The sequence below is a fragment of the Aegilops tauschii genome, chromosome 1 (genome assembly GCF_002575655.3).
Source record: "Aegilops tauschii subsp. strangulata cultivar AL8/78 chromosome 1, Aet v6.0, whole genome shotgun sequence".
Lineage (NCBI taxonomy): Eukaryota > Viridiplantae > Streptophyta > Magnoliopsida > Poales > Poaceae > Aegilops > Aegilops tauschii.
This window is the reverse complement of record NC_053035.3, coordinates 377,688,975-377,705,271: the sequence shown is the minus strand read 5'-3', so window position 1 is coordinate 377,705,271 and position 16,297 is coordinate 377,688,975. Positions and strand designations below refer to the sequence as shown.

Below are 16,297 nucleotides of genomic sequence, written 5' to 3'. Positions count from 1 at the left end.
GGATCCACCCCTCGGGTGGCTTGCCCCACAAGTCATGTGGCAGGCGACCAACTTGGGTCCATGTGGCACCTTGCCCCTCAAGGCATAGGGGGCGGCTCACTAGTCACTAGGGACCCTTCATAATATTCTTGAAGGTTTGAGAACATTTCGGGGTCTTTCAGAAGCTTTAGCACCTTCCAGGGCATTCCAGGTAAATCCGGGACGCTCCCAAACCTCCTAGAACACTTCTGAGGTCATTCGAAATATTTCCGGAGCCCGTTTTCTCATTCTCTATGACCTTCTAGTCCTCCTGCATAACGCTAGTTAGTGAACGTGAGACTTTAATAATATGCGGATATGTTCGGAACACCTTTCGATCGATAATTATAAGCAAGATCTGGGCACCCATAGTAATAACCGCATACCAACGGAGATTTTTTTATCAAGCCATCATCTTTTTATTTATTGCTTATACAATCGCATACAATTCCCTTTACTACGGCATACATTACAAAACCGGAGGCCCAATTATTATTATTATTATTTTAGGTGTAACCGGAGGCCCAAATGGACTCATGACCACGGCGGCCCAAACGCAAACAGGAGGACACGGCCCGTCGACTCAGAAGCATCGAACAAACAGTGGGCCCACGGATAAAACCAGGACACCGAGTCAGTCACCGACGACCGACCGCGCGCGCGACGGATTTGACCATGACCCTCGCCGCCGCGCTGCATCTGCAACCCGTAGCGTCCGCCGTCCGCTACGCCTCCTCCTCCTCCTCCCACAGCTGGGCCCACGCTATCTCCGGGACCCACGTTCAGTGACAGGTAGACCGTAGACCCCACGTCACATCCAACCGCACGGGCCCACGAGTACAACACACGGTAGCGTGGGGCAGTTCGGTCACTCCACGACGCGTCCCTCCCTCCCTCCCACCGCGGACTCCGCCACCAACCGCCTCCTCCTCTTTCCGCTGCAGCTGCTGCCGTCACACTAGCTACCGAAACCGTCGCCGTCGCCGTCCTCCTCCTCCGCTCCGCCGCCCGCCTCGACTCCGCCGCCGCAATGCCGGAGGAGAAGGAGTACGTCGCCGTGCCCATGGGCCAGGCGCCGGAGCCCGCGGACCCCGAGGACCCCGTCAAGTCGCCGCCGCGCCCCACCTCGCCGGCCACCTCCACCCGCCAGGTGCGATACGGATCGATCTGCCTTGCCACTCCCTGTAGCCCCCCACGACGTGGCGGGGCTTAGAGTTACCGAAACCCCTCTAGTTGCTTGCTCGGATCTGGGCGTGCCTCGGCGCTGCCGCCGTTTGATCGAATCCAAGGCTTCTGCCTGCCTTCCGGGGTTGTCACCGAGGTTGACTTTAAGGGTTTCCTTGGTTGCATTGGAGGTCCGCTTACTTGTCATGCGTATCGTGTGCTGTTGGTCAGATGTCTATGCCGTAAACAGTCCGAGAAATTGACTGCATCAGTGTCAGTGCGAGTCCTATTGGAGGTAGAGATACCTGTGTTGCTGCGGAGCTCCAGCCAGATGCCTGTGTTCGACAAAACTACTATTCAGATGCACGCCGCAGGTTTTAGAGCAACTCCAACGGACCGACCCAAACGGACGACGCTTTTGTCCGTTTGGGTTGGCCCGGCGGACACTAACGTCCGGCGCTGTGTTTGGATCGGCGCGAGAGCCCAACGCTGGCCCGACCCATTTCGTCGGCGCGCCAAAAAAAAGTCTTGCAAGCATTTTAAAAATAAATACATGCATTTAATTAAACATAAAAGCCGGCCACGAAGGCCGGCGAAAGTCCACATTACATTAATTAAACACTAAAAACTAGACGACGCGCTTCCCTAGGCGTCCTCGTCGGCGGCGGCGTCTGCGTCGGGGCCGGTGAGGTCGATCAGCGTCGGCGCAGGGCCGGCCCAGGGGAACGTCGCCCTCCCGGCGCTCCTCGGCCAGCCGAACGCGGCGCCAGTGGTCGAGGTAGGCCGCCTCCTGCTTCTTCGTCGCCCCGAGCCAGATCGGTGGAGCACTGACCCACTCGCGCACTACTCCGGTCCAGGAGTAGCGCTCGAGGTAGGCCGGCTCCTCCGGCTCGGCTTTGGGCGGGGACGGCGGGGTCACCGGCGGCACGACGCAGTCGCCCGCCACGGAGAGGGCCATGGCCTCCGCCATGGCAGCCTCGAAAGCCGCCTCATCCGCCTCCCTCCACCGCTCCTCCTCCTCGCTCTCCTTAATGGCCGCCTGGTAGGCGGCCTCGGCCTCCTGGTCCTCGTCGCGGACGACGAGTGCGGGCGGCGGCAGGCTGTGGTCGACGCCGCGGACGCCGCGTTGCCTCGCCTCCCCGTGCTCGAAGGCGAACCATCGAGCCCAGTTGGGCGAGTCGACGGCGTAGTGCGGTTCGGCGCGCTGCTCCGGCGTCAGCAACGCCCGCCGGCGCAGCACCTCCTCCACATGGGCCCTCACCGTCCGCGGCGCCGCCGGCGCTGGGATCCTCTCCGGATCCAAATGCCAGTCATGCGGCAGCGTCACGTCGGGATACGGCAGAGGCACGCGGTGGCGCCAGTGCCACTCGGCCTGGTGCAACGGCACATTGATGCGCTGCCTCTGCCGGGGAGCGCGCGGCGGCGCGGGGAGGGCGGGGAGGGAGGGGGAATGGCGGGCGGGGGCCTTGCCCTTGCGGCTGCTGCCGATGCCGGAGAAGAAGCCCATGCTGGCGGTGGCTAGGGTTGTCGCCGGCGTGGGGGCAGGGGTGGCCAGATGGGGACGGGGGGCGAGTGGCAGTGGATGAGGACGGCCCCGCCGCACGCCCGGCTTAAAAAAGGATGACCGCCGTCGCTGACGCATGGGCCCAAGGTGGGCGGTCGTCATAAATTATGTTGACCGTCGTAGTTGGATGGCCGACAGGTGGGGACGCGGCAGACGGCGAGGAGACGCGCGGCGCGTCCGCTTCGCGTCCGTGCCGGCGCATTCCAGGCGCAATTTTGGGCCGGAAATGGGTCGGCGCGGACACCGGGCGGACACGATTTGAGTTTGGGTCGGCGTGTTGGGCCGCCACTTTTGTCCGCGCCGACCCAAACGGACGCGGGCGGACGAAATGGGTCGCCCCATTGGAGTTGCTTTTATAACCTGGTAAAAGTGAATTTAATGAAGTTTAGATGTGGTCATCTTGCGTGTGTCTGAATGACCTCCTACAACAGTGTGCTTGGTTTGGTCATGATATTGAACATGCTGTATGCGCATTTGCTTTATTCTCATAAATAGCAAATGCATATGAGCACTGGCTCTGCAGGTTATAGTTCTGTTGGAGAATATGCAAATGCAACTAACAATAGGAATTTGACAACTGCAATTAGTTAACTGCCCCGTAGTATTAGGTTTTTGGAACCCGGAACTCCAAACCCATGAACTGACACTAAAACTTGACAGCATCCTTCTGGGCGATCATACTGCTTAAATATTTTGGTTATCCGTACATATTTTCCATCTTGAAGTGTCGTTTAATTAACCATCGGTTCTTAGCCACTAGAGCGTAAAGATTTTTCGATCAAAGTAGACAACACTTGGACCCAGTATTATTACTTTACGTTCTTGTTCTGTTCTCTCATTTTACCTGAATGAGCTGTACTTTCTCTGCATGCTATGCTATATCTTTTCAAACTAGTTATTTCATACCTAACCTACTCATTCAATAGGCATGCTTTGCGGTCCTTCAAAGCTGGGTGTCAAGAAAATTTATGACTGGATGGTATGCTTTGCAAGAACTGATTCATAGAAGTTGCAATACCTGTAAATTATCCATGCCTAATATTCTCTTTTTTGTTTGCAGTGTAGTTATTTTCCCAATGGCTGTGACATTCTTCATCACTTGGTGGTTTATTCGATTTTTCGATGGATTTTTCAGTCCACTCTATGCAAAGCTTGGAGTTGATGTATTTGGTAATTGTTCCACAAATACTTATGTCTAGCCACTTGCTGGTCATGGTAAAATTGTAGTATCAGACAAACAGTAATACTCTCTCCGTAAAGAAATATAAGAGCGTTTATAGATCACTAAAGTGATCTAAACGCTCTTATATTTCTTTACAGAGGGAGCACATATTTACTCTATTTGTATGCCATATAGTGGTGCAGACTTAGTTAGCCTACTTTTTTTTTTCTCTATTGGCTCTTTGCTTGTGTTTGATCTAGATTTAATCTCCAAAAGGATTAACACATGCAGATTTGAGTTCAGAGAGATGTGTTTCTTTCTGTGGGACTGCTAAGGCTATTTAGTTTATATATACTGCTCTCGTTAGTTGTACGATAGAAAAAATGGTACCGAGCTCCTTATGGTGCCAGTTACTGAGATCCTTTGAAATCATTGAGTACATGAGGAAGAAGCAGCCTCAGTCTATTAAAAACAAACTGTCATCTTAGTTCTACTGACAAATATTCATGATTTGCTCTATACTGAGTACTACAGTTTTTCTTGATTCCAGGCCTTGGGTTTGTGACATCTCTGGTATTCATATTTATTGTTGGAATATTTGTGTCATCATGGGTGGGCTCAACTGTCTTCTGGGTTGGAGAATGGTTTATAAAGAAAATGCCATTTGTAAGGCACATATATTCTGCATCAAAGCAAGTTAGTACTGCTGTTTCACCAGGTAATTTATGATCATCTGGAGTGCTCCAGAATATCTGACAACTGTGTTCGTTCTTTCTTAAATTTCCGTCATGTATGATTTTCATGTTAGTGCATAACTGTTTCTTGAAGAAAAGTGTCAGTGGACGGCGTATAAATATACAAACCCATAACTTCTTAGTCTGGTAAAACATTATATAAGTACCAGTACTTCACAAAGAAACACATTTATAGGCCACTAGTTTTTTTTTAAGTTACATCAGCTTATGAAGTTGATAGGATAATCCACATGAAGACCATATGAATGTTGCGACAACAGCATGTTTGCTATTTCTATGCACCACATCATTGACAAACTGGTTTGATTGAAATCTTTATGTTCCAACTTGTAGTTCCTTCTGCCCAACCAGAAAATTCGTATAATACATTTTATTCATTTGACAGATCAAAATACAGCAGCATTTAAAGAAGTGGCAATAATTAGCCATCCCCGTGCTGGTGAATACGCATTTGGATTCATAACATCGAGCATGATTCTTCAGGTACTTGTTTATGCAAATCGCTTTCTGCAGATGGATTGACGGCGTCAACTGAATTTGAATGCTTCATTCAAGATAATTTACTCATTTATATGCTTTCAAGAGTATTGATTTTTCATAAGCTACACAAAGATTCACACTATACTTGTGTGTGCTCTTTTTTTGTGTTGCCTCATGCATGAAATAGTTCACTTTCAGGAAAGTGTCACCCATTAGTTGTGATTTGTGACATATAAACCCTTTTAAATCTCAAGAGTGTAAAGATTCACCGAAAATAATTAAAGACTAAGCCTAATGTAGCCTGGCTGGCTTATCTTAGTAGTCAGCTTATCGGGATTAACCTATAATCTCTATATTAGGTGGTTTAAATCAGTCACTCCTCTCTCGTACATAAATTTGTTGTGTAAACCCTAAAAAGTCCAGCTAAAGCTGCTTCAAGTTTATGGGGGGCCTTTATACATTAGAGTCACAAGGCCAAATAATAGACTCACTTGGCTCTGTCTCAAAGATTATTTTCTGGTAAGTTTGCATAAGGCCAAATAAGAACAAAACTAAGCATGTCCAATCAATCATAGGACGCGTCAAAACCTACGGTACTTCAGGTCTTGAGCTCTAGAAAATGGTGTAAAGAATTATTTATCAAGTTACATTAAGGACAACTGCTACAGAGAGTCAAGGGACCTTGGTCCTTTCTTGTTTTCTGTTGTTTTGTCCAGGATCAACACTGACAGAAGCGATGAACTTATGTGATACCTAATTGTCTATGTTCACATGGTTAGCATATTAATGTTGAGCCAATATGCTTTGTTTTTGTTGGATTCTGATGTAATCATCTATCATTGCATTGCAGACTGACAAAGGTGATGAAGAACTGTGTAGTGTCTATGTGCCAACCAATCATCTATATATTGGTGATATCTTTTTGGTGAACTCTGCGGAAATTATAAGGCCCAATCTGTCCATTCGAGAAGGGATAGGTTAGTTTTATTTTGACGATCCCCTTTTAAGCTCCTTATCATTTCCACTGTTCTGTTCAAAAGAGAATAATTCAATGCCTTCTATAGCAGCTCCTTTAAATGCTAAATCCTATCAGCACTTGTGAATACTATATGCTGTTCCTTGTTATTTTCTTGCTGGCAGTTTATTTGTAACAGCTCAATCCAGCATTAGCTTATTTTGAGGGCATATCTCTTGTTGTGGTCGTTAAGTTTGATATGATAACCTTTTTAATACTCCCACCGTTCAAAAATATAAGATGTTTTGGATTTTTCAATATGGACTACATACGAACTGAAATCAGTGAACAAACACATTAAAACGTGTCTATATACATCCGATTCAGAAAAAAAGTTATAACATCTTGTATTTGTGAACGGAGGGAGTAGCATTCTTGCTATATCACCTGAATTTCTAATCTTATGTTTCTGCTATTATGCTCTCTACAGAAATAATTGTTTCTGGAGGAATGACCATGCCGCAGGTGATTACAGCGCTAGGACCTGCCCCTGATAAGAACGAGGGCACCCGTTTAAGCAGAATGATGACTGTCTGAAGCTTCAGATATCGCCAGCATATCTCAGGTATAGTCGAAGAACTTCCCAGTACTCCAGGCCATGTGGGCTGCGACTGAACCTAGATTTCTGATCACTGGCCTAAGTTCCTGTAGGTATTGACATTTAACCTTTGTAGATGTTTACAGCTACTAAAGGAATGCCAAAGTCATGGTTGATGCTACATCTGATGTACAATTTGTAGATTAGAAGCTGGAACACAAGGACTGTGCGATAGAGTAAACACCGGTTGTATATTAGGCGGGTTAGAAATTAAAGTGGGGTGCTGATGATAGTCGCGCAGCACACCGCACTTAGGTGGCTTACTGAGATTACTGATAATGGTTTGTGGTTCTTATGTGCTCACAGAATGAGTGCTTAGTTACTCATGTTAGGTCATTACAATGTAACTTCAACTGAGACAGGTTAATTTTTTTTAACTTTTGATTGATGCTATCGCATTGTTTTGTCAGAAGGATAAACAACGTGTTACCCCCAACGTGCGGTCTGGGATGAGGGACAAATCCACCAGGGATGGCTGCCTGTTGTTTGTCGTAGTCTTATCTGTGCGCTTTGCTCTACCGAACATGGGCGACAATTGGCTTGGAAAACTTTTGCCCAGTGAATTATGTACCCTCACTTGACAAATTATTTGGTACTACAAACTTTGAGAGAGCACGGTTCTATTACGAGGCGTTATCGACATCTACAATACTGAGTAAATTAAATATAATTTCATATTGTTTTGTTCTCAGTAAACTTGACTAAAGATAGACAGCGGATTATCGTGCATCGGGAGCTGTGATGATCGATGACTGCCGGGAGATGATGAGTTCTTTCGGCAGGGCAATATAGTGCATTGTGCAATGCCGCTGTGCGTGCGATCGAGCAAGTTACAGAAGGAAGTATTCTGATGCGTGCCGTGATAAAACTCCTAATTTCCTTATTCCTCCTCCTGTAACAGATATGATCGTTGTTTAATAAAGGTTGCCAAAGTTTTAAAAAAAAATACTATACTTGATTAAAGATGGAGAACCTTGAAATCAAAAGAAGTTACTAATACATTTGAAGTAGTTTTCGGCCGCTGGTGGAATCCGCCTTCCTGTTGGTTGGGCGAAAATATTAGCAGCTGGGAATCAGAATCTACTTGAACGCGTATCGCCCCTGATGACCGCCCCAGGTCAGCGATAGCTTCCGCCGCCGCCGAGATGGCCCCGGGGCAACTACTCCTTAGCGTATAAGCTCCATCGACGTTCAACTAATCAGCTGGTGCAAATTTCACCTAAACTTTCATTCACTTGCATACGTTGAAGTTATTCATTGCGTATCACCATTCACCGAAGGAGTCTTTTATTCTAGAGCAAAGGAACCGATCTAGAATAGGATAACAGAAAGGATCAAAGCTAAGAATTAGGTATCCTATTTCCAGTCAGCCCCAACTACTCATTGGCTCCGGGTGATCCTAAGCAACTACCCTCTTCGATGATCCAAGAGTCTTAAGCACCGGAGAAGAAGAGCATCCTGGGCCTCGGAACAGAGGATTTTCCATTGTCTGGTCAGTGCCCCCAGCAGATCCAAAACACAGCGTATACTTCGCCATCTTCGCCCCTAGAAAACAAAATCATTGCGCAAACGCCATAAGCTCCATAAGGCAGCAGAAGTAGTGGTATTAAGGGCTTCACAATGTTTTCTCCTCTTCCAAAAGAAAGAAAGTGATGTAAAAGAAACAGGTACATAAATGTTTAGCTACAATACAATCAAAGAAAAGATGTTGTATTGTCTCCAATTCATTACAGAAGACACAAGTCTTATCTTCCACATGCTTGCGTTTGGTTAGATGATCTATGGTAAGGCTTTTGTTATTGTATATCAGCCACAGAAAAACATGAATGTTAGGGGGAACTTTAATTTTCCAAATATCATCTATTCATCTTTAACATCAGAAGAAAACCCTCCAAAGTTGATCATTTTGTAAAATGATTTGACTGAGTACTGGCTAGATGATTCCAGCATCCAAACAGGGCGGTCTGGGTTGTCAGAGAGGGTGACTTGCTTAACTACATCGATGAGACATAGTGCTCTCATCCACACATCTCCTAAAGGTAAGGTGGAGATCCCCCCCCCCCCCCCCCCCCCATCCCACACCTGGGCAAGAGTAGCATCTTGCTGTTGACGGATGTCAAACAGATCCCAAAATGCAGTTTTTAGAGAACAATCCCCAATCCAAATGCCATGCCAGAAGCAATGTTTTCTTCATTTCCAGGGATCCATTTATAAAATGTTTTAGCCGCAGCAAGAGCCCAAGAAAGACTTTTCCAAAATGGAGAACCCATAACAGGTTTAGCATAAAAGATGTTAGGTTTGTTGGTAGTATATTTAAAAACAACAATCTCATCATAGAACCTTCTCCCCCATGATGCTAACAAGGCCATATTAAAGTCCCTGTGGCTGGGTACCCCCAAACCACCAAATTCCTTTCTCCTAGAAACCAGTCTCCAGTTGGTTAGATGATATTTATGGACCTCCCCCACATTGCCCCAGAAGAAATGCGACATCTGGGAGGAGATCATATCAATGGCCCATTTAGAAAATTTCACAATTGACATTAAATAGGCAGGGATACTGGCAATACAAGTAGTGAGTAAGATCAATTTGCCTCTATATGAAAGATGTTTCCCCAACCAACCAGCAATATTCTTGATAATCCTGTCAATTATTGGTTGGATATCCTCCCTTCTAAGTTTTTTAAAGTGCAGAGGCACTCCAAGATATTTAAAAGGGAAGTCACCAAATTGGCAACAAAATACCTGAGCAAATTCTTTAGACATGGCTTCAGAAACATTCATGGTATGCAAGTCACTTTTATGGAAGTTAATTTTTAAATCAGAAAGTTTTTCAAAGCAAGTTAAGATCCACTTTAATTTCTTGGCACAATCAAGAGAGTCTCTAATAAAAAGTATGGTATCATCTGCATATTGTAGACTCACCACTCCACCAGGAATGGCATGTGGGAGAAGCCCACAGATTAATCCTCCCGAATGGTCCTGACGTGGAACGACGAGCGACGGCAGGCTTCAACGGCGGCGTGCCTAGCAGACGCGGGCGGTGCAGCCCGGCAGCCGTGCGCGGCCGACACGCAGCACCCGAGTGGCCGGCTTCCAGCATCAACAAAATCAGCCGCTAGTGCATACTCGCAGGCCGCTGTACTGGCCACCGGCCATGGGGTGCTACTCGTCATGGACAAGGTCAACGCTTGGATTGAGATATGCATCTGAGCATGCAGCTAGATGTAGACGAATGAAGATAAGAAGGGGATGAGCGGTGATGGCTTCACCTCACACAGGACGCGTGGCGCGTGTCTAAGGCGGCGGACGTTGCGATTGTAATCGGCCGGTTGATGGGAATCTTTTCCCTAAGAAATCCCAGCTAACAACTCTTGTCATATGTTTTCTCATAATCAAGCTTAAGAATCAACCCACTAGCCCAGATTTGTGTAATTCATGAATAACCTCATAGGCCATGACCACACTTTTCAGGATAAATCTTCCTTTATTGAAGGCAGTCTGATTAGAAGAATTTTTTTTTTGAGTTAAAACAAGACTTTATTCATTTGAAATAATCAGTACATCGTTTGTGAGGATCATTACAATTTCATTGATAGGCTCTTCAAACCAATCCAAAGTCACAGAAAATCTAGCTAATCTAGCAAGTTCATGAGCTACTTTGTTTGCCTTTCTATTACAATGTTCGAATCTAGTCACGGCAAAATCACATGCATAGTGAAAACAGTCATCAAATATGGCCGCCGCCGCACCCGCTGATTGTCCTCCATCCTGCATGGTCTCAATCACCTCCATATTGTCTGAGTTGATGATTAGACGGTTACACCCCGCCCTTTGTGCCAAAGTTAAGCCAAATTTCAGGGCTAACGCTTCTGCCATCAGAACATCCGTACAATATTCGATCTTTCCATTTCCTCCCGCAATAAATCTATCTTTGTCGTCTCTCAAGACTGCACCCATCATCCCCGTTAGTATGTCATGATCAAAAGACGCGTCAACATTTAGTTTCACGAAGCCCATAGGAGGGCAGCCCCAACCCCCCTTTCTTATGGACGCTCTTGTCTGATTAGAAGAAATTAATTTGCCACGGAGAGGGGAAACCCTAGTTGTCATAGCTTTAGAAAAAAAAATCACAGCGCAGTTACTCAAGCATCTTTTAACATCAACGTGCCCTTCAATCCCAGTTGCTACACAGCAATGAGCAAGGATCAACCAGAAACACAAACACAACAATCGCATGATCTGCACTCTTTTCTTTTCCTGTAGATTTCTTTCATTCATAATTCATACGAGCACAGCACGCAGTACAATCCTCTGGTCACCTTTAAACCAACAAGGGAGAACTCGGGACGTGGCTCAGGGAGAGAATAGCAAAGACAAAGCAGCGGTCGGGAAGAGAATTCACATCTGAAGGACCATTCAAAGCTTCCTAAAAAGAAAAGAGAGAGGACGCAAAAGCATTGGACCGAGTGGCAGCCAAGCAAAGCTATATCCCTGGGAGAGCGTATCTACAGACTCTGCATCTGGGAAAACGAGATCCGGATGGTGCCCCCCTCCAGCGGGGTGGCGTGCTTCGACACGAGGGCCTCGGTCGCCTCCTCTTCACTCTCAAACAGGACGAGGGCCTGCCTCTTGCCGTTCACCTCGAACAGCTTCGTGCCGACGACAGAGCCGTGCTCAGACAGATGGGCGAGGAGCGCTTCCTCGGAGACGTCTTGTGCGAGGGCGGAGACGTGGATCATCTTGGTTGGAGCGCAGCAGTGCCGGTAGTTCTTCACCACGTTGCTGTTGAAGCGGTTAAGGCCCGAGTTGATGTAGTCGTGCGCGTCAGGGGCAGGGGTTATGGTGGGGTACTTCGAGTAGTTGACTTCCAACTTGTTGCCAAATAGCGTGGCCCCCTGCAGCCGAAAAATGGGAAGGTGGCGTCGGAATGTCAAGGTAACAATCATTCCAAATGGAACAGATAAACCTGATAGGTTGATATACTAGAGAAAATGCACGCACCTTTAGATAGTTCACAGCTAGCTCGGCCTGTAACCCATCAGCCATTTCTACAAGGGCAAGATCTGGTTTGTTGTGCAGCACCTTGATTCGAACTATGTTTCCATATAAAGAGAAGAGATTGAAAAGCTTATCCTCGTTGGTTTTCTGCACAGAGAAAAGTTAACAATGAAAGACGATCGTCCAAGGTATATAACCTCTACATGGAATCTCAAGAGAAGCTTGAACAGCCTATATAGGTTGGCGTCCACCACCATTAAAATACTTAAGATTAATGGCCACATTTGTCGTAAGACTTCCCTTAATGGTCAGTTCGGTCCTTACAACAATAAGAAAGACAAGTCCTGCTCAACAACCACATTTTCCATGCATACTCGGACATTTGAAAAGGTAGTCAAAATATCAAGATTGTGAAAGGAGCCTTCGAAGATTCAAATCTTACATCAGTGTTCAAATTACTGACTATCAGTGTGCACCGTTCATTGGTACCGGTCACTCCAGGCGGTAAAGTTCCACCAAATGCAGCTGCAACCGTTGCAGCTCTTCCCATCTGTTGCACAAATTCAAATACTTTTGTATGAGAACTCACAGGGATATTTGAACAAGATGGAACAAAAACACAACACTGGAGTAACACCATTCAAAGGCAGTCAGACACCAACCTGTGTATACGGACCTGTACAAGAAAGGAAACTAAATAAGATATTTTTCATTATCAAAAAGATTATTTATTGAAAATCCAATGTAGTAAGCTACCTCCAGGTTGTTGGAAAGGATGGAGACCCCCAGGATCTGGAAAACCTTGCTGCTCCAACCAATTAAAACATACAGTGGTTATAGCTTCAGAGCATAAATGATGAATGTAACAAGTGAGATATATAGCAAAATACAGAGAACCACTCAACCTGGGAGGGCCTTGGACGTTGTTCTGTAGGCAATGATGGATTCGTGAAATCCCTGGACAAGAAAAGAGATTCACCACGGGTGACTTTCATGTTAACTGATGCTACAGAGTAACTGGGATGCCCATGACTGCATTAACTATGTTGCTTGTAGATATGAGAACTGACAAATTGACCTTACCTAGTTCTTTCATTGTTGAAATGGACTTGCAGTTCGCAGAGACTGGATATCCACATAAATAAAGAAAAACAATCAGATATAACAACTGAGAAAAAAATAAATTTCAACTAGGATTAGTCAAAGCTCATACTTGGAATATTGGATGTCTAGCTGGCAGCAACCATCATATATGTTCCTTCCCTGGAAAAGTTTGGTTTGTAAGATTAAGATGTATGAGAATCATACGTAGAATCCAGGACACAAATGGAGCCATGAAGTAATTACATGCAAAGCAGCAAGTGCTTCCACAGCCTCATGACGTGATTGATACTGGATGAGGGCCTGAAAGCCTGCACCAATCAAACAAAATGTATTGAATCATCTATTTCAGATAGTAATAGATAACCAACTGTTTATTCCAGTTGAAGGACAGACAAAAGCACTAGTCTATAGTAACATATGCCACTATAATTCTTTTTTTGTTGGTGCTATACTGCTACAATTATTAGTACACATGTTTTCAAACCGTGCTTAACCCGTTGCTACAGAATGTTACACCCAATGTTATCAATTGATATGTACTACACACATTGTTCATACAGTTTGACAATACACCTGCTGTTTTCTGCAGAAGTTATAGCCTGTTACGCATATTACAGATACTTGTTAATACATCAACATTATCATTCACGCGCAAACTGGGGAGTGAATCAGAGCATTCATATGAAGTTTACATATGGGTGTGTGAGAGAGAAAGAGATGTGGAGTCTGACCAGCTGACTTCTGAAATTTGACAATCTTCTCCACATATCCATATGCTTTGAAAACTTGATGCAGAATCTCCACCGATATAGGATAGAGCACGTGGTGGACGGTAACTAGAAGGATTCGGTTGGGTTCTGATTCCTGAGGGCCAGCAGACGACCACCAAGACAGAAGAGTGGGAGAAAGAAAAGAATAAATAGAGAGGAAAAGATAGGTATATCTAGTTGGAAAAATAAGAGGCAGTAGATATAACATGCGATTTAACTCAGCTAACTAAAAGAAATGATGAGAAGATACTAAACATAGCTAACCGTCCTTCAAATTTTGATGTATGAAGTATTTCCACAATTTATGGTGTCACTGTCACAGTAATTCAAATTTCTATTTTTACATAATCACACTATATTTCCTAGTTGTAGGTTCCATCTTAGCATGATACCACAATCATATCCTAATCTTGTAGCCTTGTAGACACCTTTACACAAATATAGTCCCACGGCAAAACCATTTCATGCAACTTTGTAACTGACGGAACTAGATAGCGCATCAATGTGTAATCGAGGCAAGCATTATGCACACTTCACATCCACAAACAAGTCAAAGTAGGGTTTAATAACTTAAGAACACATGTCATTATTTTGAAAATCATCCACAACCTGGACTTACAGAATCTAAAAACCCTTTATAAGTCAATGTTGTACCACCGAGGTATTGCCACAGCTAAATATTAGTTAAGAGTATCATGCAGCTGATTGCTCAACACGAAGCTCTAAAAACACTAAGGATAGAGATTTCATAGTTCACTAATGATACTAAGTTACTAACAACTCCGGATAACTCTGAGAAACTTATAAAACAAATCTTACAAGTCAAGGGTAGACAAGTATATACCTGATCAGAATTCCGGCTATGAGAGCTCTGGTCAGTGGTAAGTTCTTGATGGGATGAAAATTGCATGTAAACATGCCTTCCCCTAAATTGACATAAAAGGGTGCACACGAATGAGAAAAGGAATGAGAACATACCAAACAAAAATATGAGGAAACACGGTTGTCTTTTAGGTAAAAATAAGGTAACAAACCAGCACGATACTACATTTATATTTGTTGACATAAAGAAAGCAGGTCACGAGGCGCAAACCGTATCATTAAGCATGCATTATCCAGAACGAGCCATAACTAGGTACTAGTAGAATCTAAACATTGCAAAAACTAAGTGCAACTGCGTAGCAGCAAGCATGAGTAAATGCTGGGCTCTTGGCATCGAAAGACCAACACAATCAAGAACCGCATCACCTTACGCTAGGTTGGACACCACTGTAGTACTGCAGCGCGCTCACGGAAGAATGAATGTCTTGCATCTGGAGAAGGGCCTACACCGCAACACAACAATTTTCAACACCAGGACTGCTTGATTGCTTAACGAAAAAAAAAACAGCACCGGACAACAGCGAAGAAAAGAACCCACCTGATTCTTGCCACGCAGCATGACGAGCTTGGATACCGAGCCGAACGGCTGCAGCAGCTGGAGCAGATCGGCCTGCGGCGAAGAACGGTAAGGAGAGGCACACGCCGGGTGCAAAAGGCAGTAAAAGCGAAATCTTTATTCAGGGAAGCCGCTCCCCCGATTATTATTATTTATTCAGAAACGAAAAGCGGATTGCCCCGGACGGAACGCAGAATCGACGAGGCGAAAGTGCAGGATTTCCGCCTCTTCTCACCTCGGTGATCTCGTGGCCGACGTTCCGGATGTGGATCACCTTGGACGGCTCCGCCATCCTGCCGCCGCGCTGAAACAGGGGAAGCGGCCACTAATAAGTCACCAGGGAATTCCTTACGCCACGCAAGGGCAAACGGGGAGGAGAGGTCGACGGGAGGAGATCCAGGGCCGACGCTCCGGCATAGGGGCGAGAGGCATTACCTTGTTGGAGGGTTTAAGCGGGAGGAGGATCTAGGGTTTTGCCCCGCGGAGGGCGAGAGGGAGGGGAGAAGAAGGTGGAGGGAGGGGAGAAGAGCCGCTGGAGCGTTCTGTTTTGGATTCGGCAGGAAAGAAAGAGATCGAAACGGCTCCGTAATCGGCGTCTCCTGAGGCGAGCGGACTCGTGTATTGAGTGACGGTGGTCGTGGGCGGCACGTTATAGAGGCCATTACTCCTGGGTCTCAAAATAAGTGATTTTTTTTTTGCGGTGACAAAATAAGTGTCTTGACACGTAAGTATAACTTTATACTAATATTCCCTTAAAAAAGTTTATACTAGTATTAATATAAATTTTAAAGTTGAGATAAAATAATTGTCTTGACACATTAAACAGATTTTAAATTGAGACACTTTTTTTGAGACGGAGGGAGTATTACACAAGTTGTCAATTTTCGACCAACATGATCAAACCAGCCCATATAGAGTTTAAGTTCTAAAGTTGCCACTATGCTCGCATTTTCCCTACCGTCGACTACAAATGCCCGGACGCTGCTTCGGTGTCTTAAGGCACCTGCCTTTGGGCGTATGACAGGTGGAATGCCCATATGGCTTTTCGGCAATGTTCGTCCAATGGGGAGACATTATTGTCGTCGACTACGAATGCGTTTATGGATATCTGTGTTTGTAGTGTGTTAAAAAAATTGTCGAGACAACACTATTTTTTTAGATGACACAACACTAGTTAGAGAGTATGGCAACTCTAGATCTCAAGGTGGTGACGGCCTTTCTAAGGCTAG

At 45.5% G+C, this 16,297-nt stretch overlaps 2 protein-coding genes and 1 long non-coding RNA gene across 6 annotated transcripts; 1 reads left to right on the top strand and 2 right to left on the bottom strand.

Annotated features, from left to right (window-relative positions):
- Nucleotides 1-890: 890 nt before the first annotated feature.
- Nucleotides 891-7,431, top strand: LOC109747204 (protein LIKE COV 2). 4 transcript variants are annotated; one of them, XM_020306299.3, is made up of 8 exons: nt 891-1,168; nt 3,673-3,725; nt 3,807-3,916; nt 4,459-4,626; nt 5,049-5,146; nt 5,994-6,120; nt 6,589-6,723; nt 6,833-7,149. In XM_020306299.3, exons 1-7 carry the CDS (start codon nt 1,049-1,051, stop codon nt 6,693-6,695), a joined length of 783 nt encoding a protein of 260 aa, XP_020161888.1. In that variant the 5' UTR covers nt 891-1,048; the 3' UTR covers nt 6,696-6,723; nt 6,833-7,149. The 4 variants fall into 4 exon arrangements, with proteins under 4 accessions (XP_020161888.1, XP_073354679.1, XP_073354683.1 ...); XM_073498578.1 differs by lacking the exon at nt 6,833-7,149 and adding an exon at nt 7,167-7,431 and having other exon boundaries at nt 904-1,168; XM_073498582.1 differs by having other exon boundaries at nt 904-1,168; nt 6,843-7,149.
- A 538-nt stretch (nt 7,432-7,969) lies between these two features.
- On the bottom strand, nt 7,970-9,970 carry LOC141022287 (uncharacterized). The gene is made up of 2 exons (XR_012183569.1): nt 9,681-9,970; nt 7,970-8,301 (listed from the first exon to the last, which is right to left on the bottom strand). It is a non-coding gene; the product is annotated as an uncharacterized lncRNA (long non-coding RNA).
- Nucleotides 9,971-11,005: 1,035 nt separating this feature from the next.
- LOC109747209 (polypyrimidine tract-binding protein homolog 3) lies at nt 11,006-15,691 on the bottom strand. Its single transcript, XM_020306304.4, has 15 exons — nt 15,504-15,691; nt 15,304-15,372; nt 15,051-15,122; nt 14,879-14,955; nt 14,475-14,556; nt 13,592-13,724; nt 13,104-13,168; nt 12,970-13,019; nt 12,840-12,881; nt 12,662-12,713; nt 12,513-12,561; nt 12,419-12,432; nt 12,199-12,306; nt 11,760-11,903; nt 11,006-11,653 (listed from the first exon to the last, which is right to left on the bottom strand). Exons 2-15 carry the CDS (start codon nt 15,358-15,360, stop codon nt 11,264-11,266), a joined length of 1,335 nt encoding a protein of 444 aa, XP_020161893.1. The 5' UTR covers nt 15,361-15,372; nt 15,504-15,691; the 3' UTR covers nt 11,006-11,263.
- Nucleotides 15,692-16,297: the final 606 nt, after the last annotated feature.

Excerpts from the sequence above, each read along its gene's own strand:
- LOC109747204 (XM_073498578.1), top strand. The coding sequence starts at position 1,049 with ATGCCGGAGGAGAAGGAGTACGTCGCCGTGCCCATGGGCCAGGCGCCG. Across the intron at positions 3,726-3,806 it reads AGAAAATTTATGACTGGATG|TGTAGTTATTTTCCCAATGG; the intron begins GTATGCTTTGCA and ends TTTTGTTTGCAG. Across the intron at positions 4,627-5,048 it reads TAGTACTGCTGTTTCACCAG|ATCAAAATACAGCAGCATTT; the intron begins GTAATTTATGAT and ends TTCATTTGACAG.
- LOC109747209 (XM_020306304.4), bottom strand. The coding sequence starts at position 15,360 with ATGGCGGAGCCGTCCAAGGTGATCCACATCCGGAACGTCGGCCACGAG. Across the intron at positions 13,169-13,591 it reads CAAATTTCAGAAGTCAGCTG|GCTTTCAGGCCCTCATCCAG; the intron begins GTCAGACTCCAC and ends TGATTGGTGCAG. Across the intron at positions 12,714-12,839 it reads TTCAACAATGAAAGAACTAG|GGATTTCACGAATCCATCAT; the intron begins GTAAGGTCAATT and ends TTTCTTGTCCAG.